The 16,656-nt window shown below is 34.0% G+C and overlaps 4 protein-coding genes and 1 pseudogene across 4 annotated transcripts; all 5 read left to right on the forward strand.

Moving 5' to 3' along the window:
- LOC109128130 (probable cytochrome c oxidase subunit 5C-3) lies at positions 1,287-1,550 on the forward strand. Its single transcript, XM_019233930.1, has one exon. It carries the CDS (start codon positions 1,314-1,316, stop codon positions 1,548-1,550), a length of 237 nt encoding a protein of 78 aa, XP_019089475.1. The 5' UTR covers positions 1,287-1,313.
- LOC104733041 lies at positions 5,766-7,469 on the forward strand (annotated as a pseudogene).
- On the forward strand, positions 8,611-9,942 carry LOC109128046. Its single transcript, XM_019233725.1, has 6 exons — positions 8,611-8,695; positions 8,787-8,876; positions 9,326-9,400; positions 9,481-9,576; positions 9,654-9,701; positions 9,788-9,942. The coding sequence occupies exons 1-6, from the start codon at positions 8,611-8,613 to the stop codon at positions 9,940-9,942; spliced, it is 549 nt and encodes a 182-aa protein (XP_019089270.1).
- On the forward strand, positions 10,045-12,226 carry LOC104734095. Its single transcript, XM_010453601.1, has 6 exons — positions 10,045-10,175; positions 10,259-10,700; positions 10,845-11,208; positions 11,306-11,704; positions 11,792-11,915; positions 11,995-12,226. Exons 1-6 carry the CDS (start codon positions 10,045-10,047, stop codon positions 12,224-12,226), a joined length of 1,692 nt encoding a protein of 563 aa, XP_010451903.1.
- Positions 13,139-14,293, forward strand: LOC104734097 (ATP-dependent DNA helicase PIF1-like). Its single transcript, XM_010453602.1, has one exon. It carries the CDS (start codon positions 13,139-13,141, stop codon positions 14,291-14,293), a length of 1,155 nt encoding a protein of 384 aa, XP_010451904.1.

Below are 16,656 nucleotides of genomic sequence, written 5' to 3' on the forward strand. Positions count from 1 at the left end.
AATAACTTTTAATATCGAACGATTTTAAACGGTCCAACATACGGTAGTATAAAGCGGTTTTATGATTATTATCATTGACGATTTAAAACGATTGATTATTTTATCAATCACTAATTATCGCAACCGCTTGCAAACATACTGTTTTAGGATAGCAAGGGAAGAACCAATCAATACCTTATAGGGAAAAACATTACTGTGTAATTGATGTACAAGACACGAGGTACTTTAATAGTTTTTTTTTAAAATTGCTCGATATTGAACTTTTCTCAAGTTTGGTCAAACTAAGCTCTGACCATATATTCGAACAGTAGTGCCTAATTAAGTAGAACAGTTTGACAAAAGAAGTTTTTATACATTTTGAATTGATGACCACGTTTTTGAGTTATAGTCTATAAATCTATTCAACACTATAACTTTTCATATCCTCCAGTTTCGCATGGCCACTGTTTTTGCGAACTCAGAAAGCAGAATTATAGTTGGCATACTGTTCTATATATACTATTATAGGCGTGGCCACAACTATATTATACTATTATAGTTGGCAGAACTATAATTCTGATGGGTCGATTTTTAAAGGCGTGGGGTTGCTTTCTACTATTGATTGCTGACCTAGAATTCTCCCTATATAGTCTCCTTGTGCTTCTTTATCATCAGTTAGTTGCCCTTATCTAATAGGTCTCTGTCTTGCTTTGTTGATGTTTGAAGCTTTTTTGATTCTAGGCATAGTTTTTGGTTGATGTTTATGATTCCCTCATTCATGTACTTGTGAGACTATAGAAGAAGTATTGCAGTTATAGCACATTTTTAAGGGCATGTATCACTCTCCTCGGATCATCTTTTCCGACCCTCCAAAGCCTTTTCGGAATCTTTTTGATCTTCTCAGAAGGTTCTAGAACCATCCACTTCGTCTTGCTCAAACCTTCCTCCATCTCAACGCTCCCTACGTGAACCTTGTAGGACATTTTGACGAGGGAGAGAAATTGGTTATCTCTCTCCTTGTTTTGTAATAAGAATAGAATGTGTTGTTAGTGTATTCTCTATATATAGCTTTTTGTGTGTATATATATTATGTATATGTATATATAGAGTGATGGATCTATGGTTTGCGTATGCAATGCGTTAACTATATAGCCGGCCAGAAGAAAACAAGTTTTATAATACGTGTGATTGTGTTGGTTGAACTACGAGAATCTCTTTTAGGTTCAATTGGTAATTAAAAATGATGAATGAGGGAAGTATTGCAGTTATAGCACTATTATTATGTGTGTATATCCGAAAAATGATGTGCTAAATTTTAATGATGCCTTGTTGCAATGTTTGATTGGTTTAGTGAGCAGAGTAGAGTGAGTAAAGAGATGGCTGGGCACAAGATCGCACATGCAACTTTGAAAGGTCCAAGTGTTGTGAAGGAGTTAGTAAACGGTCTCGCACTATGGCTTGCGGCTGGTGGGCTATGGAAAATGCATCACTGGAACGAGCAGAGGAAAACAAGAGCCTTCTATGATTTGCTTGAGAAAGGATATATTGGTGTTGTTGTTGCAGAGGAGTAAGTTAGTAATAGAGGGAGATTTGATGATGACATTATTTGTCAACGCCTATTTATTTACCAAAACAAGATCCCAAATATTTTTGATTTTGCCACTATCTAAAACAAATTAAACACTTGCAAGATGATTTGGTTGAGAATATTTGGGCAAAATTTGGAGCAAATTGGTATTAAAATTAATCCTTCTCTCCATTTATAAATTGCACTTCTATTTTAATATTTATTAATGTTTTTATTATGTCTTGTATGTTTGAAAATTAATTAAAATACAATATTTTCTTATTTAATAAAATCTTATATATTTATACATTTATCCTACTTCTATTCTATTTAAAATTTTTAAAGTTTAAAAAATAATATTTTCAGAAATAAGAGACCAAAAATAAGAACCTACCAATAAAAGAGAAAATTTTATCTAAGAAATTATGAGTTCTTATATTCCAAATAATGCACAATTAATTCATAAAAAATTTAAGAACTCCCTTTCTAATATACTACCGATAATCATGGTCTAACAAATCTAGTTGACTATTTAGTAGCCAAAATTTTCAATATTTTTGACTAAAAAATTGAAAATAATCTAAATATTTTTTAACTCAGATACAGATATCATGTAATAGAAATTAGAGTTAACATGAGTAAAGATGTATAATTTTTGGGGATTGGTTTACATGTCGAGTTAAATAAGATGTGTATTCCAACCCTAACCCACCCTTGCACATTCAAAATTCGTTTACACATACAACGAATAACAACCATAAATTTAGCCATTTACCCAGATACTTTATATATAAAATACTAGAAAAAAACATAATATTTTAATAATAAATTTAAAATATAAAAAGTACTATAATATTAGAGAAAAAATATAAAAAATATTATCATGTAGTGTATATAGCAGAACGGGTTATGATCGATATATTATTTAAAAAGATATATGTAAAATTTTATTGGCATTAACTCACATATGTATTTTCAAAATTATATATATTGTTGATTATATTATCTATATATATTTTTGGAGACATTTATAAAATAAATCCTGAAGTTGACACGTATTTACAGGTATGCCATTGGTATTAAATAATTAATTTAATAAACAAATTAACTCTACTTATATTTGATTTTTTTTATAGAAACTAAGTGTTTAAAAGTTAACAAACATATAAATGTATAAAAAAATTTATTTCCTTATTTTATAAGGAGGTGAGTGAAGAAGTATTGTTCTTTAAAAATTTGAAAAACTGATTTGAAAAAGTGACTTTTAGTCTCACATTTTATATTTTACTTTCACGGATTTCGTATGATCAGTTTTTGCAGATTAAAAATCTTTGAACATGTTGCGTGATCCGCCTAGCATGGCGAGTTTGGACTATAGAACCAACACTAAAACTATTAATTTATTTCATATACTATAGATTTGTAGTCATAGTTTGGAAAATTAACTTATAAATGATTTAGTATATGAACTACAAAATATTACACATACTACAACACATTCTTAATATTCAAAAAAAAAAATGTATATACATAAAAATATACACTAACATACCATATAGGCATATACCTCTATTTAATTATAGAAAACAAAACTAAGTGTTTTAAAATTTTACATTTTATCTAATAACAAATTTAATGTAACTAGGTTATAAAGTGTATCAAACGTAAGGAAAAGAAGAAAAAATTCTAAACAAAATTATAAATGAATTAGATAAAATTTAATTAATTGGTAATTTGAAAACTAAATAAATTAAAAATTATCATTTAAAAATAAACTAATTTATAATTTAGTCACGCGGTGTACCGCGGGTGAAAATCTAGTAATGGTTTATATAGCATGACGGGCTATGCTCGACATTAATGTGAATTTAAAATATCATTAAAACTGTACCAAACTAACATTATTATATATAAAGAGAAAAAAATACTTTATAAATAAAACAACAAAAAACAAACTATACAATTTTTTATATGTCTTAAGTATAATAAAAAAAATTTCCATAAGTAAAAATAATTTAATAAATTAAGAGCCGTTGCTTATTTTACTATATATTATACTAATGTGGATTAATCAAAATTGAGAGTGTAAAATTTTGTATGTAAAAAACGAATATGATACCAAAACAAGACCAAACCTGTAACGTCAAATCCTTATTCTATAAGTCACAAGTAAAGTCTCAATTAACTGCCACTCTCTCCATTTCACACCTGTCTTAAGTCCCAAATTATCATCTTTCACAATTTTTGGTTAACATATTTCATTTTAAAACAAAAAAAACATTTATTTTAATTTTGCAACAGAGAAAAAAAAAACACAAAAGAAGAAAACTGCTACGCCTCTTCACCCACGATCTCCACTTCGCCATAATAAGTTCAATTATGGATCAACGAGCTGATTTCATACAAAAAGCTTTCAATCTCTTCCTTTTCTCATCCCTCTTTCTGCTTCCTTTAATCGGGTACAAAAAACGAAACCTCTATTCTGAATTTAGGGTTTTAATAGTTTTCTTCTTCTATTTGTATTCAATCGATTTTCTTATGATTTAGGTTTTAATAGCTTTCTTCTTCTGTTTGTATTCAATCAAATTGATTTAGGTTTTAATAGCTTTCTTCTTCTGTTTGTATTCAATCGAATTTCATATGATTTAGGTATTTCATTGCTGTTTGAAATCGAAGATCCTATCCAATTGAAAATTTCACAATGTTTTCTTAGTTTTCAGAATTATGATTCTTACATTTTGATTTGGAATTGCAGCTTGTTGATCGATACTTCATTCTCCAGATATGCCGCTTGATATTACGCCTATTGAAACGACCGCACCCGGATTTCCAATCCTTCTACAGGACACACGGGAGATAATCTCACCCAAACCCCATAATTCTGACAAGACAACCGGCATCAACCGCTTCTGACAAAAGTTCCACAAATACTATCTAGAGCAACCTATCTCATACTCTGGAGCTACTAACAGTAATCATACAAATCTACTTCAGCTCCATAAGCATTTACATTTATAGACTCTGATTACTCCTCCAACTAGCCACTTCACGATCCACCAAAGCAAGCCACTTAAACATATATCTCAAACACCACCTCATCTAGTTACTGAGTCGCACAACCAACCACCCCTAGCGACCGAGTAACAAGAGAGGTGGGCTGGAATAGTTCATTCCGTCCAGCCACGGAAACATTTCTCCAACTAATCCTTCGATTCATCGTCTTAGCTTTAAGCCGACATTCCTGAGCTCTAACTTGGTTCTACAACCACCCCGACCTTGCTTCATAAGCTTAAAGAGGTTCTAGCTCAAACCGAGCTTGTTGGATCAACCAACAACACAACTTAACACAATTCAATCCATAAAAAAGCTTATATAAACACTCAAATAATTCGTAAACTAACCGTTGAAATCGAATTTCCACCGTGGGATATGAAGCCCGTACTATCACGAGTATCTCTACCGAATTTCGTCTTCATCAAACAAGTTTTGAACCCCCAAACGCCGCCTAGAAGGAGCCATCTCGGAACAGTTTCTAGGGTTCACACTTAAGCCAGATTTCACAGTTCCAGCGAATTACTTGTCTAGGAAGAAACAAACATAACTCCTCTAGACCCGTACTCCTCTCACGACCCCTCTCCCATTTCATCTCTATCGTCACCACAACCCTACACGGAATCACAACAACACGTTGACCACATCCCACTCTCTCCACCTACATCTCTTTCTCTTTCGACGTCCACCTAGGGTATACTCTCATCGTCCGTAACCGCCCCGAAGCTCGTTGCTCCCTTTTTTATTAAAAGAGTAAAATTAGGGCTTTTGGTTTAGGCTGGTTTAGTTTCGGTTTAATAAACAAAACTCAATTAAACCATATGATCACATATATAATTGAGCTTGGTTTAATTAACAACTCCTCCTAAACCAACCAGAATAAACCGATTCAACTTCAGTTCCCTACCAATCATTTACGTATTAATTTTTGGGACACGGGCGTTACACCTATTTCCCAGTTAACACTAGCATCAGATCCATGTAAAATCAATGTTCGAATTGTCCGTCTTTGAGGATTCCCAAAAAAGATAAACCAGATGAATTTTCAGGAATCGATCTTCTCCTTGTGGACAAAAAGATATGTTAAAGTTCACTTATGCAATTTTCAATATCTAATATTACTATGTTTAACGTTTTAGTTGTTAGGCCAGTGAAACAAGCAAAACTTACCTGTTTTTCTAAGTTAATCTATCTTATTCTATTAAATGTCTGCACTAATTTTTAAAAAACTCTATGACAAGTTCTTTTGTTTTATTTTGAAACAGGGAAGTAGGATACAAGCTTCTGTAAAAGGAAAATTACTCTCAAAATTTTAGAAGGACTTAAAAGAAGGGGATTGTTGTGTTCTTATGAACTTTGAATTATGCCCCAATCTTGGAAATTTTCGATCTTGTGACCATCCTTACAAGATCAATTTCCTATTCTACACATGTGTTAAACCGAGCGAGGAAATTTCTAATCTAGAAGCGTCTTTCAACTTCTGTCCTTTTTCTGAGATACTAGCAAGAACAAACGATGATACTATATTCATCGGTACGTTATCTCCACCATTGTTTTTTTACAAATATTTTTCTACATGTTATTTCTCTATATAGTTTTTCTAATTTGTAAACATTATTGGGGAGATTGTTCGAATGAATGAAGTTAAGAATCTCACTACTACCGAAGGTCCCACAAAATTGCTTAATCTTCAGCTCAAGGATTTTGGGTAATTCTTTTTCTATCCACCGTTAGTTCATCTTTAAAATCTATATTTTAAATATTTGTTTATCAGCTCTTTAAGGTCCTTTACTTTTTTTTCTCAGGGATTCATTAATTGATGTTGCCTTATGGGGTAAAGTTGCAGAAGATGTCCACTTTAATATTAACTCCCAACCATCTGGTCCTGTTATATTCCTTGGAAGCTTAATGAAGACTTTGTTATATCAAGGTATACCTTATTATGCAATTTACCACTTTCTCTCACTTATTTCAAAACAGTGTCATTATCTTTGTTTGACGTATATTAGACAAATTGAAAGATGAGATATCTCATACGTTTAACTTTATTTTTCCAGGTAAAGGCACAGTTCAAAGTTCAAAATTTACAACAAAAATTTATATCAATTCTCCTCTACCAGAGATTCTCCAGTTTCAAGAAGCGTAAGTACATTTAGATAACATTTCTTCTCCTAAATTTCATTGCCCTATACTTTCATCTGAATAAACTCCCGTATTTTTTTAGGCTGTGCACCGAGGAACCAAGAACATCTATTACTGAAATAAAATCTTGAAGCTCAATTCAAATTTCCAAACAGTCGTTTCTCTTATCTGAAAAGAAAACTATCATCGACCTCATGAAAAGTTACCAGGTAAGAATACAATTATACATACCTATGGCATTGTTTAACATTGTTATTTTTATCTACTAAACATATTCATTATTAAAACCTAGGCTAAGAGCTGCAACATACTAGCATCAATTTCCCTGGCACCAAAAACTTCATGGTTTTACATTTGGTGTATGATTTGCTGTACAAAAGTGACTCAATACTTTAACCTGAAACTGAAGAACTAGAAGCAGACAAGTATTCTTGTGTGAAATGTGCTAAACAGATAACCACGACGCAACCAAGGTTATTCATGTTTTAAGTATTTGTTGACATGTTAATCTATGTTGGTGTTGAGTTTGTATATTTATGAACCATCTCTACTCTTGCAGGTTCAAGGCAACAGACAACACTGGTAGCACTTCATTAATTTTATTTGATGATGTGGTCATTCCACTCATTAAAAAATCTGCATATGAATTGCTTGAGCAACAAGTGCATGTACTCTCATTTCCTCTTTATCTAATTACCATTTTTATCATCATATCTTTCCTTTGTAATATATATGAAAAACATAATGAATATGTTTTCAAGATCATGCTTAAAGAAGATGCAAAACATAATCAATCTTCTTCATACAAAGTAATAAGTCTTACTGATGTTCCAGACATTGTTCAGAGTTTTTCTGAATGTGATTCTACTTTGGTAAGTTAAAATTAAATGTTATTGAATTTAATGCATAAGTTTATTTTTTTCTTATTATTTGCTTTGATGGTTGCTTTTAGAATGCTAATGACCAAGAAATAATCATTGTATCTAGAACTTCAACTGGAACTTCAATTGGGACCTCAATTCAGGTTATAAACTTTATTTATTACTCATTCATACTTTTGTACGATTACTTAACAAATTATGTCTTTCAGGCTGAAAACATGTCTTCTGCAGTCATAAATATAGACAACGATGCCAACAAGGGTTGTAACATTTCCATCCCAACTCCAACAAGAAAAAAGATCCTTCCCAGCATCTAAAGATGTGCAAAAATCATCAACGAAGCCTAAGCTAATGTCCAAGAATCAGATTAAGAAGGAAAAAAGTGATTGTAGGAAAAAGTTGTTATGTGTTTCTTATTTTACTTTGTTAGGACTTAGGATTATCTTTTTTTATCTTCAAGTTTAGGACGATTATCACTTTTCAATTTATGATTTTCTTTTTAGGGTATTACCATGTAAATTTTTACATATTTATGCAAGTGAATATCTTTATGTTCTAATATGAATTTTCATAAACTATGAATAGAAACTATATGATACAATATAAGAAATCTTAACCAAATTTTGAGTGGTGGAAGAAAATGAAACAAAAACAATATATGCAACAATTCTTTTAAAATTTTAAAATAACATTATGACGTGAAGACAAAGAACTAATACTTCATTAAGATAAGGATGAACCGTTTTTATATATTTACACTTTTAACTGTATCTACCATTTATTTTTACAATTGACAGTTACCATAATTATCTATTCTAATCAAACCACCTAAATACAAAGTACTCGATAGTTACTCTTTCTCCACCATTTGCATCTTCATACTTTTCCAATACGGTCTCAGTTCAGTTCCAATTATCAGTTCTCTAATGTTCATATCAACCTGAAACTGATTCAAATAAAAGCTCTTTCAATCATCATAGACAGAGAAAGATGAAGGTATCAACACCAAAGAAAAGAAGGTTGGAGTGGATGACAATTCGTTCAGAGAAGAAAAATAAACAAAGAGAAGATCAAGGTAGTACAAAACCATGAAAACCTATTCTTCTATCTCATTTATTTATGAAAATAAGGTTCCATTTAACTTATTTCCTATCTTATATCTGCAGAAAACATCCCTCCTAATTCTGAAGCCAACTCAACATCACCAATACAGCCAAACAGAGTTTCTCCTAATATCTTGATCGATATAACAAATGGTATTCTCAACTGCTAAGATTATATATTATTGGAACCTTATATTATGATGATTACACACTTATTTCTAATGCTTTTAATAGGACATGAATCTCCAAGAATGAAACGGATGCGTATTATAAAAGAGACGAAATCTAAAAGAAAGAATGGAGAATCATGTAAGTATATTGTTCACAACCAGAATCATGTAAAAAATGTGTTTACAAGCAGTATCATAAATATCATACCTTCTTTTCAGCTTCTGGTCCAGGTAATAACTTGGATGAAAACGTTGAAGAACCATATATGGCACGTCATTTTGAATCGAGAAATGATAATCCCAAAGCAGCTCCATCTAAAGGTACATAGTGTCCATCAACATCCTATAAACTCTGTTTTAATTCAAATTCTGCAGACCATGCATCATCTTTGTATAATCTCATACACTACTTATTTCTAATGCTTTTAATAGAACATGAATCTCCAAGAATGAAACGGATGTGTATTATAAAAGAGACGAAAGCTAAAAGAAAGAATGGAGAATCATGTAAGTATATTGTTCACAACCAGAATCATGTAAAAATATTGTTTTCAAGCAGTATCTTAAATATCATACCTTCTTTTCAGCTTCTGCTTCAGGTAATAACTTGGATGAAAACGTTGAAGAACCATATATGGCACCTGAATCGAGAAATGACAATCCCAAAGGAGCTCCATCGAAAGGTACAATTAATCATCAACATCCTAATTTAAGAAAAAGTGACAGTAAATTATAAACTGTTTTAATTCAAATTTTGTAGACCATGCATCATCATCACGCTCACTTAACTCACTATATAACCCAGAAGGTAAGCTCAAACCTCATTATTTTATTATGAACCTATCACTTATGAATATGCTACAATAGTTATTTAAGTTATACTTTCTCGAACAGTATATGATGAAAATGGAGATGCAACCTACAGTTGTGAGCATTGTGGAGCTTTAATGTGGTACAACAAGCGAATAGACAAAAGAAGCAAAAAATCTAATCCAAAGTTCTCACTATGTTGTATGCACAGAAAGATTGATCTGCCACTACCACCATAACCTCCCCAGAAACTTAAAGATCTCATGCTCAAAGGTGATGAAAAAAGCAAAAATTTCATGGAGAACATTATACCCTATAATTTAATGTTCGCATTCACATCCATGGGTGGAACAATTGACACATCAGTGAACAAAGGACGCGGACCAAATGTTTACCGACTTCATGGTCACAATTGTCATCGGATTGGCAGTTTACTTCCTCCTCCAGGAAAATCTCCTAAATACAATCAACTGTATATACAAGACAATGAGAACGAGAACCAGAACAGGATAGACGCATTCATATTCTAAAAATTAATCACATAATTTTTTGTAGTGAAAAGAGAACAGGTAAATTACCAAAATCAAAAATCCTACGAGATGATATTGTGGAAGATATCAAAAACATGCTAAATGATTTTAATCCATACTCGAAGATTCTGAGAACAACCAAAGATCGTTTTCAAGACACAGCTTCGTCAAATGTTCAGCTAAAGTTGATTTCAAGGCGAACTGCATGTGCTCAAAGTGGTAAAACATACAATCTTCCTACTACATCAGAAGTTGCTGCCTTATATGTTGGGGATTTCGATCTAGAAATGGAGCCAAGAGACATTATTTTGGAAACAATGGAAGGGAAATTAAAAAGAATCAGTGAACTTCACGCTGGATATCTTCCATTACAATATCCACTTTTGTTTCCTTTTGGAGAAGATGGTTACCATATTTATCTAGAACTCAAGAGGACTACATCAGGATCCACAAATCCACGTACCAGGGTTAGTATGAGTGAATTTTTTGCATACAAGCTCATGGAACGTCCAAATCATCCCACAACTTTAACGAGCTCCCGCAAGTTATTTCAGCAGTTTCTGGTAGATGGATTGAGGATGATAGAGGCAGAAAGAATATGATATTTGAAGCTCAACCAAAAGGCTTTACGTGTTAATAAATACGTAAACGTCGAGGCGGCTGCTGATAAAGGAAACATGAACACCTCAAAGGTTGGTAGGCGAATGGTTCTACCATCTACTTTTATCGGTAGCGCACAATGTACGCAGGAAATATATATGGATGCAATGGCAGTTTGTCAGCACTTTGGATATCCTGATCTATTTATTACTTTCACTTGCAATCCAAAATGGCCAGAAATCACAAGATACCTACAAGCTCGAGGTCACCAATCAACAGACATAGCTGATATTGTGTCTAGAATCTTCAAGATTAAGCTAGACACTTTGATTGTTGATATAAAAAAAAATAATGTTTTTGGTCCTGCAACAGCAGGTAAAAATACTAACACTTTTCGTTTTTGTTAGAATAATTGCCTTTAAGTTTAGATATATCATATTGAATTTTTTTGCCTTCTATTTTTTTTTTGCAGTTTTGTACACTATAGAATTTCAGAAAAGAGGACTGCCACATGTCCATATTCTACTATTTTTACAGAAGGGATCAAAACTGATAACAACTGATGTCATTGACAATGTTATTTCTGCTGAAATTCCAGACGAAGCAACAAATCCAACACTCTACAATGTTGTCAAAGAATTTATGATACATGGACTATGTGGGGTTGCAAATCCACATTCACCATGTATGGATAAAGGAAAGTGCACGAAAAAGTTTCCTAAAGAGTTCAACAGCAGCACTTGCATCAACAAAGATGGATTCCCAGTTTACAAGCGAAGAGATGATGGTCGATCAGTTGAGAAAAATGGAACTTTGCTAGACAACCGATATATCGTTCCTTACAACCCATATCTACTCTTGAAGTATCAAGGTCACATCAATGTTGAATGGTGCAACTAAACAAAAGCAATAAAGTATTTATTCAAATACATCAACAAGGGAAATGATCGTGTCTTAGCTACAGCAAAGGACAATCTAAAAAGAAATGATGTTGAGCTGCACAATCAAGTAGAAAATGATGGATCTTCAGACCCGGTAGTAGAACCAGTTATAGATGAAATTAAGCGTTTCTATGATTTCAGGTGAAGTATTTTTAAAGAGTTTATACTACGTCTTTTGTTTTTTGAAGGTTTTTCTTACATTTATCTAATTTCTTTATAGGTACATTGCACCGTGTGAAGCTGCTTGGAGGATTTTTGGATTTGAAATACATTATAGTAGCGTTCATATTCAAAGACTGAATATTCATCTAGAAGGAGAGCATATTGTATGTTACGACGAGGATGAAGATGTTGATGATGTCCTAGCTAAAGAAGGAAATCAAACCTCGCATTTGTTAGAGTCGATGAAAATTAACAGCTCGGAAGATGAGGAATTAGCATTCGCAAAATAACTCACTTATGCTCAATTTCCTTCTTGGTTTGTGTGGAAAAAGAGAAACAAAGAATGGACAATCAGAAGAAGAAAAGTTTCGTTCGGGAGAATACATCATTTTACTCCAGCTGCGGGTAAATTGTTCTACATGAGGATGATTCTAAACAAAGCAAAGGGAGCTACAAATTTTGATGATTTATGCACTGTTGATGAAATCATATATCCTTCCTACAAGGAAGCATGTTTTGCTCTGAATCTTCTTGATGATGACTCAGAGTATATTGGTGCAATAACTGAAGCAAGTCAGTGGGGATCAGCACACTATATGCGAAGACTATTTGTTATGCTTCTTCTTTCAGAAAGTTTGTCAAGACCAAACCATGTTTGGTTAGAAACGTGGCATTTACTCTCTGAAGATATCTTATATATGCAGCGGAAAATCCGTAGGACACCAGGTACATATTCATGAGTTTTAAAGCATAATAATATACAACTTTATACAAGCTTAACTAGATTTGATATTATATATTTTTACTTGCAGATTATCTTATGTCCGATGAGCAAATCAAGAATCAAACTTTGTTTGAGATTGAAAGGCTTTTACTCTCTAATGGAAGTTCTCTAAGAAATTTCACTGAACTACCATTTCCGGATAATAATAATATCCTAGCTGCAATCAACAGACTCATAAGTGATGAACTATGTTACGACAGGCATGCATGTCAAAAGGAGTTTCTTCGTTTGCTACCTTTGTTGAACCTTGATCAGAAGAATATATTTGATAGTATAGTTGGTGCAGTGGATTCAAAAGGGAGGAGGTATTTTCTTTGTCTACGGATTTGGAGGCACAGGAAAAACGTTTCTATGGAAAACCCTATCTACATACATTCGTTCAAAAGGAGAGATTGTCCTAAATGTTGCATCAAGTGCAATGGCTGCATTGTTATTAGAAGGTGGTCGAACGGCTCATTCTCGATTTTCAATACCGATACAGGTACACGAGACTTCCACTTGCACCTTTTCTGCTGATAGCGATATTGCTGCTTTGATTGAAGAAGCTAAGTTGATCATCTGGGATGAGGCACCAATGATGCATAAACATTGTTTTGAAGCTTTAGATCGATCTTTAAGAGATATTCTGAACCCTGGAAAACTTTTTGGAGGTAAAGCTGTTGTCTTTGGAGGTGATTTTCGTCAGATTTTACCAATGGTACCTAAGGGTAGTCGAGAACAGATTGTTCAAGCTTCATTATCTTCTTCGTTTTTGTGGAACTCTTGCCAAGTTCTTACATTAACAAAAAACAGGAGACTTACTGTGGAGTCAGATCCATTAGAAGTGGATCTCATCAAAGATTTTTCTGAGTGGATACTAAAACTTGGAGATGATAAACTTTATGAGCCAAACGACGGTGAAGCGGTGATTGATATACCTGAAGATATGCTTCTGAAAGACTCTATGGATCCAGTTAATTCAACCGCACTTAGCACATATCCGTCTTTGCTTCACAATCTTGATGATGGAGATTATTTCAAAGAACGTGCGATACTATGTCCTACAAATGATGTTGTTGATGAGGTAAACGATTACATGATGGATCTTCTTCCAGGGGAATCACATCAGTATTATAGTTCAGATAAGATCTGCAGTTCAGATACTTCCAGCAAGAGAGATGATGGTCTCTCAACAGAATACCTTAATTCAATTAAGTGTTCTGGATTGCCAAACCATCTTTTGAAATGGAAGAAGGGCGTTCCTGTTATGTTGCTACGAAACATCGACCAGCAATACGGGTTATGTAATGGAACCAGGCTGCAAATAACTCAACTTGGAAAACATGTCATTGAAGGAAAAGTTCTCACTGGGAATAACATCGGCAACAAAGTCTATCTTCCAAGAATGCTCTTAATGCCTACAGATTCTAGATTGCCTTTCCGGCTTCAGCGAAGACAGTTCCCAATAGCTCCTTGCTTTGCGATGACAATTAATAAGAGTCAGGGACAGTCTCTCCCATGTTGGGATATACTTGCCGAGACCAGTATTTACACATGGTCAATTGTATGTTGCAGTGTCAAGAGTCAAGAGTAGAAAGGGCTTGAAGATTCTTATCGTTGATGAAAATGGTGAAAGGATAAACACAACAACAAACGTTGTGTACAAAGAAATATTCCAAAACATATGAGGTATGTCCTACATCACTCAGATAGAAAACGGCTTAATTTTACTACTTAGTTCTTATAAGTATCCTCTATCCATATATATAGTACTTAATGAAAATTTTCTAATAAGTTTTTTTTTTTTTTCACTTATTCAAGGTGCAGATGAGTGCTTTAAAGCTTGAGATGCAGTTCTCCCTTTGTAAAATCTCAATTACAACTATCAAGAACCCTTATGTTGTTTAGTCAATCAAACAAGCTTGAATCGTTTCTGTTTTTTTTTTTCTTTATTTACCAGACAGCTTACTACAATGCAACGTTTTCTATTCGTGTCTTTTGTTCTTAAAAGAATATTAATCATGTTAGGAGATGATTTTAAGCAGGTAGAAGAGATAATAAGAAACCATACCTTCCAACTATGAGGAATGGCAACAGAGTCATCTTCAGGGTGAAAGCTGTTAACCTTGCTTTAAAAAGAATGATTGGACTTATAATCGCGTTCTGTAATTCCTTCTCAAATAGAAAAAAAAAACACTGCAAGTATAAAATATTCTATAACTTCGAACCTGATATGGTCTTTTTGTAATTTGAATACTCCATGTATTGAACACTATTGGAATCTAAGAGCTTCGTAAAATCATTAAAATTGATCCGGTGAGAGGTTTCAGGATCCCATTATGTTCCTTTTAACTTCCCTCGCATAGTTAACAATGTTCTACTCCAATCAGAAGCCATCACAAGCTGCCTTTCTAATTGTACATTAGCTTTTCTCTCAAGCTCTTCCATGTTGCTAAGTCGTTCTCCTTCAGCTTCCCTTATTCTCTGCAAAATCCAAATAAACAAATCAAAGCTTTTAAAAACTCCACTAAACGAATGCAACATACACTCTTATCTACATGTATACAATTCAAAATCCTAATTGATTTGTCACTTCTCATTCTAGAAAAGAAAAAACGTAGACTTTGACATGATTTGCAATTGAGATAAAAAGAGAGAGAGATAGACCTCAAATAAACGATTCGATTCAGCATCTTCTTCCCGTGAAACTGAAGACTCAAGAGACTCAAAGCTCGATGTACTGCAACAACTAATCAACAACCCATCTCTACGTGAAGGTAACATATTGATTTTACAGCTTCATTTAGTTCCCTCTGGTTTTCTCCGACGGACGAAACTAGAAAGAGAACCCCGAAATTGAAAGGGGGAGAGGGTATTAGAAGGGTTTAAGGGTTTCCAGAAATGGGTTGGAGTTAATGAACTCGAGATATAAAATGCCATTGTTGGATTGAAATCAAATGATAAGAGAGGATAAAAATTTACTCAATATATAGTTCCCTCAATTTCTAACGATAAGCAAAAAAAAATCCCAAGAGTGTTTGTAACGCCCCCGAACCGCTCTATGACCACAAAGGTCATCGGGCAGCCACGAGACGCCACTTGCGGAACTGCACCGAGGTGATCCGGCCGAGGGACGGAAGCTGCAGACTTCCCGACCGGTCCTCCCTAGCACAATCCCACCCGCTACCGAGGTTACTTAGGCTTTTCAACCCTCGCGGCCTGGTGCGTTGTGTTGGCCCGGACAAGGCCGAGTATCATTTGCAACTTGCCATGCTTTCCTGAAAACCGAATATATCACTTTAATAAAATATTTCCTCGAAAATAAATCATCAAAGTAATATATATAGATAGTCGGAAAACTTTACTCTTAGTCGTTTAAGAAAATATAGGGTTTTACAAGAAACACAAGAAAACCCTATCCGGTACCCTAACGTTTGCTCCGGCTCTAGACTCACTTAGGCTTCCCTGCAAGGCCAAAACGAAGAGTCATGAGTAATCTAGGATTACTCAGTGAGTCTGGGTACCCCCCCTTCTATCCTAAACAGGATACTACTCTTCCCAAGCCGACTACCTCGGCAACCAAAGAAAGCTAGCAAGCCACAAAGCTAGCGATAACATCAAAGCAACACAGCTGGAAGCTTTAGCAGAAGCAAAACAAACCACAACCAAGCGAGGCAGATTCGATCACTATGAAACAACACGGAAGATCTCGACTCGCTACTCACCATGCAAGACGACTAAAGAACACTTTAGACTCTTACTTGGACCCACTTGCTAAGACGTCTAGTATACTTGAAATACCGTAGACTCTTAGACCACACGCAACACGCAAACGCAACATGCAAAGACGACTAGACATAAACAAGGAACACTTGAATACTCTAGACTCTTTACACCTAGGGCCCGTCGATACCCTGTTCCATTCCAACACCTGCTCCATGCCGAGACCACACAGGT

This window comes from Camelina sativa, chromosome 12 (genome assembly GCF_000633955.1).
Source record: "Camelina sativa cultivar DH55 chromosome 12, Cs, whole genome shotgun sequence".
NCBI lineage: Eukaryota > Viridiplantae > Streptophyta > Magnoliopsida > Brassicales > Brassicaceae > Camelina > Camelina sativa.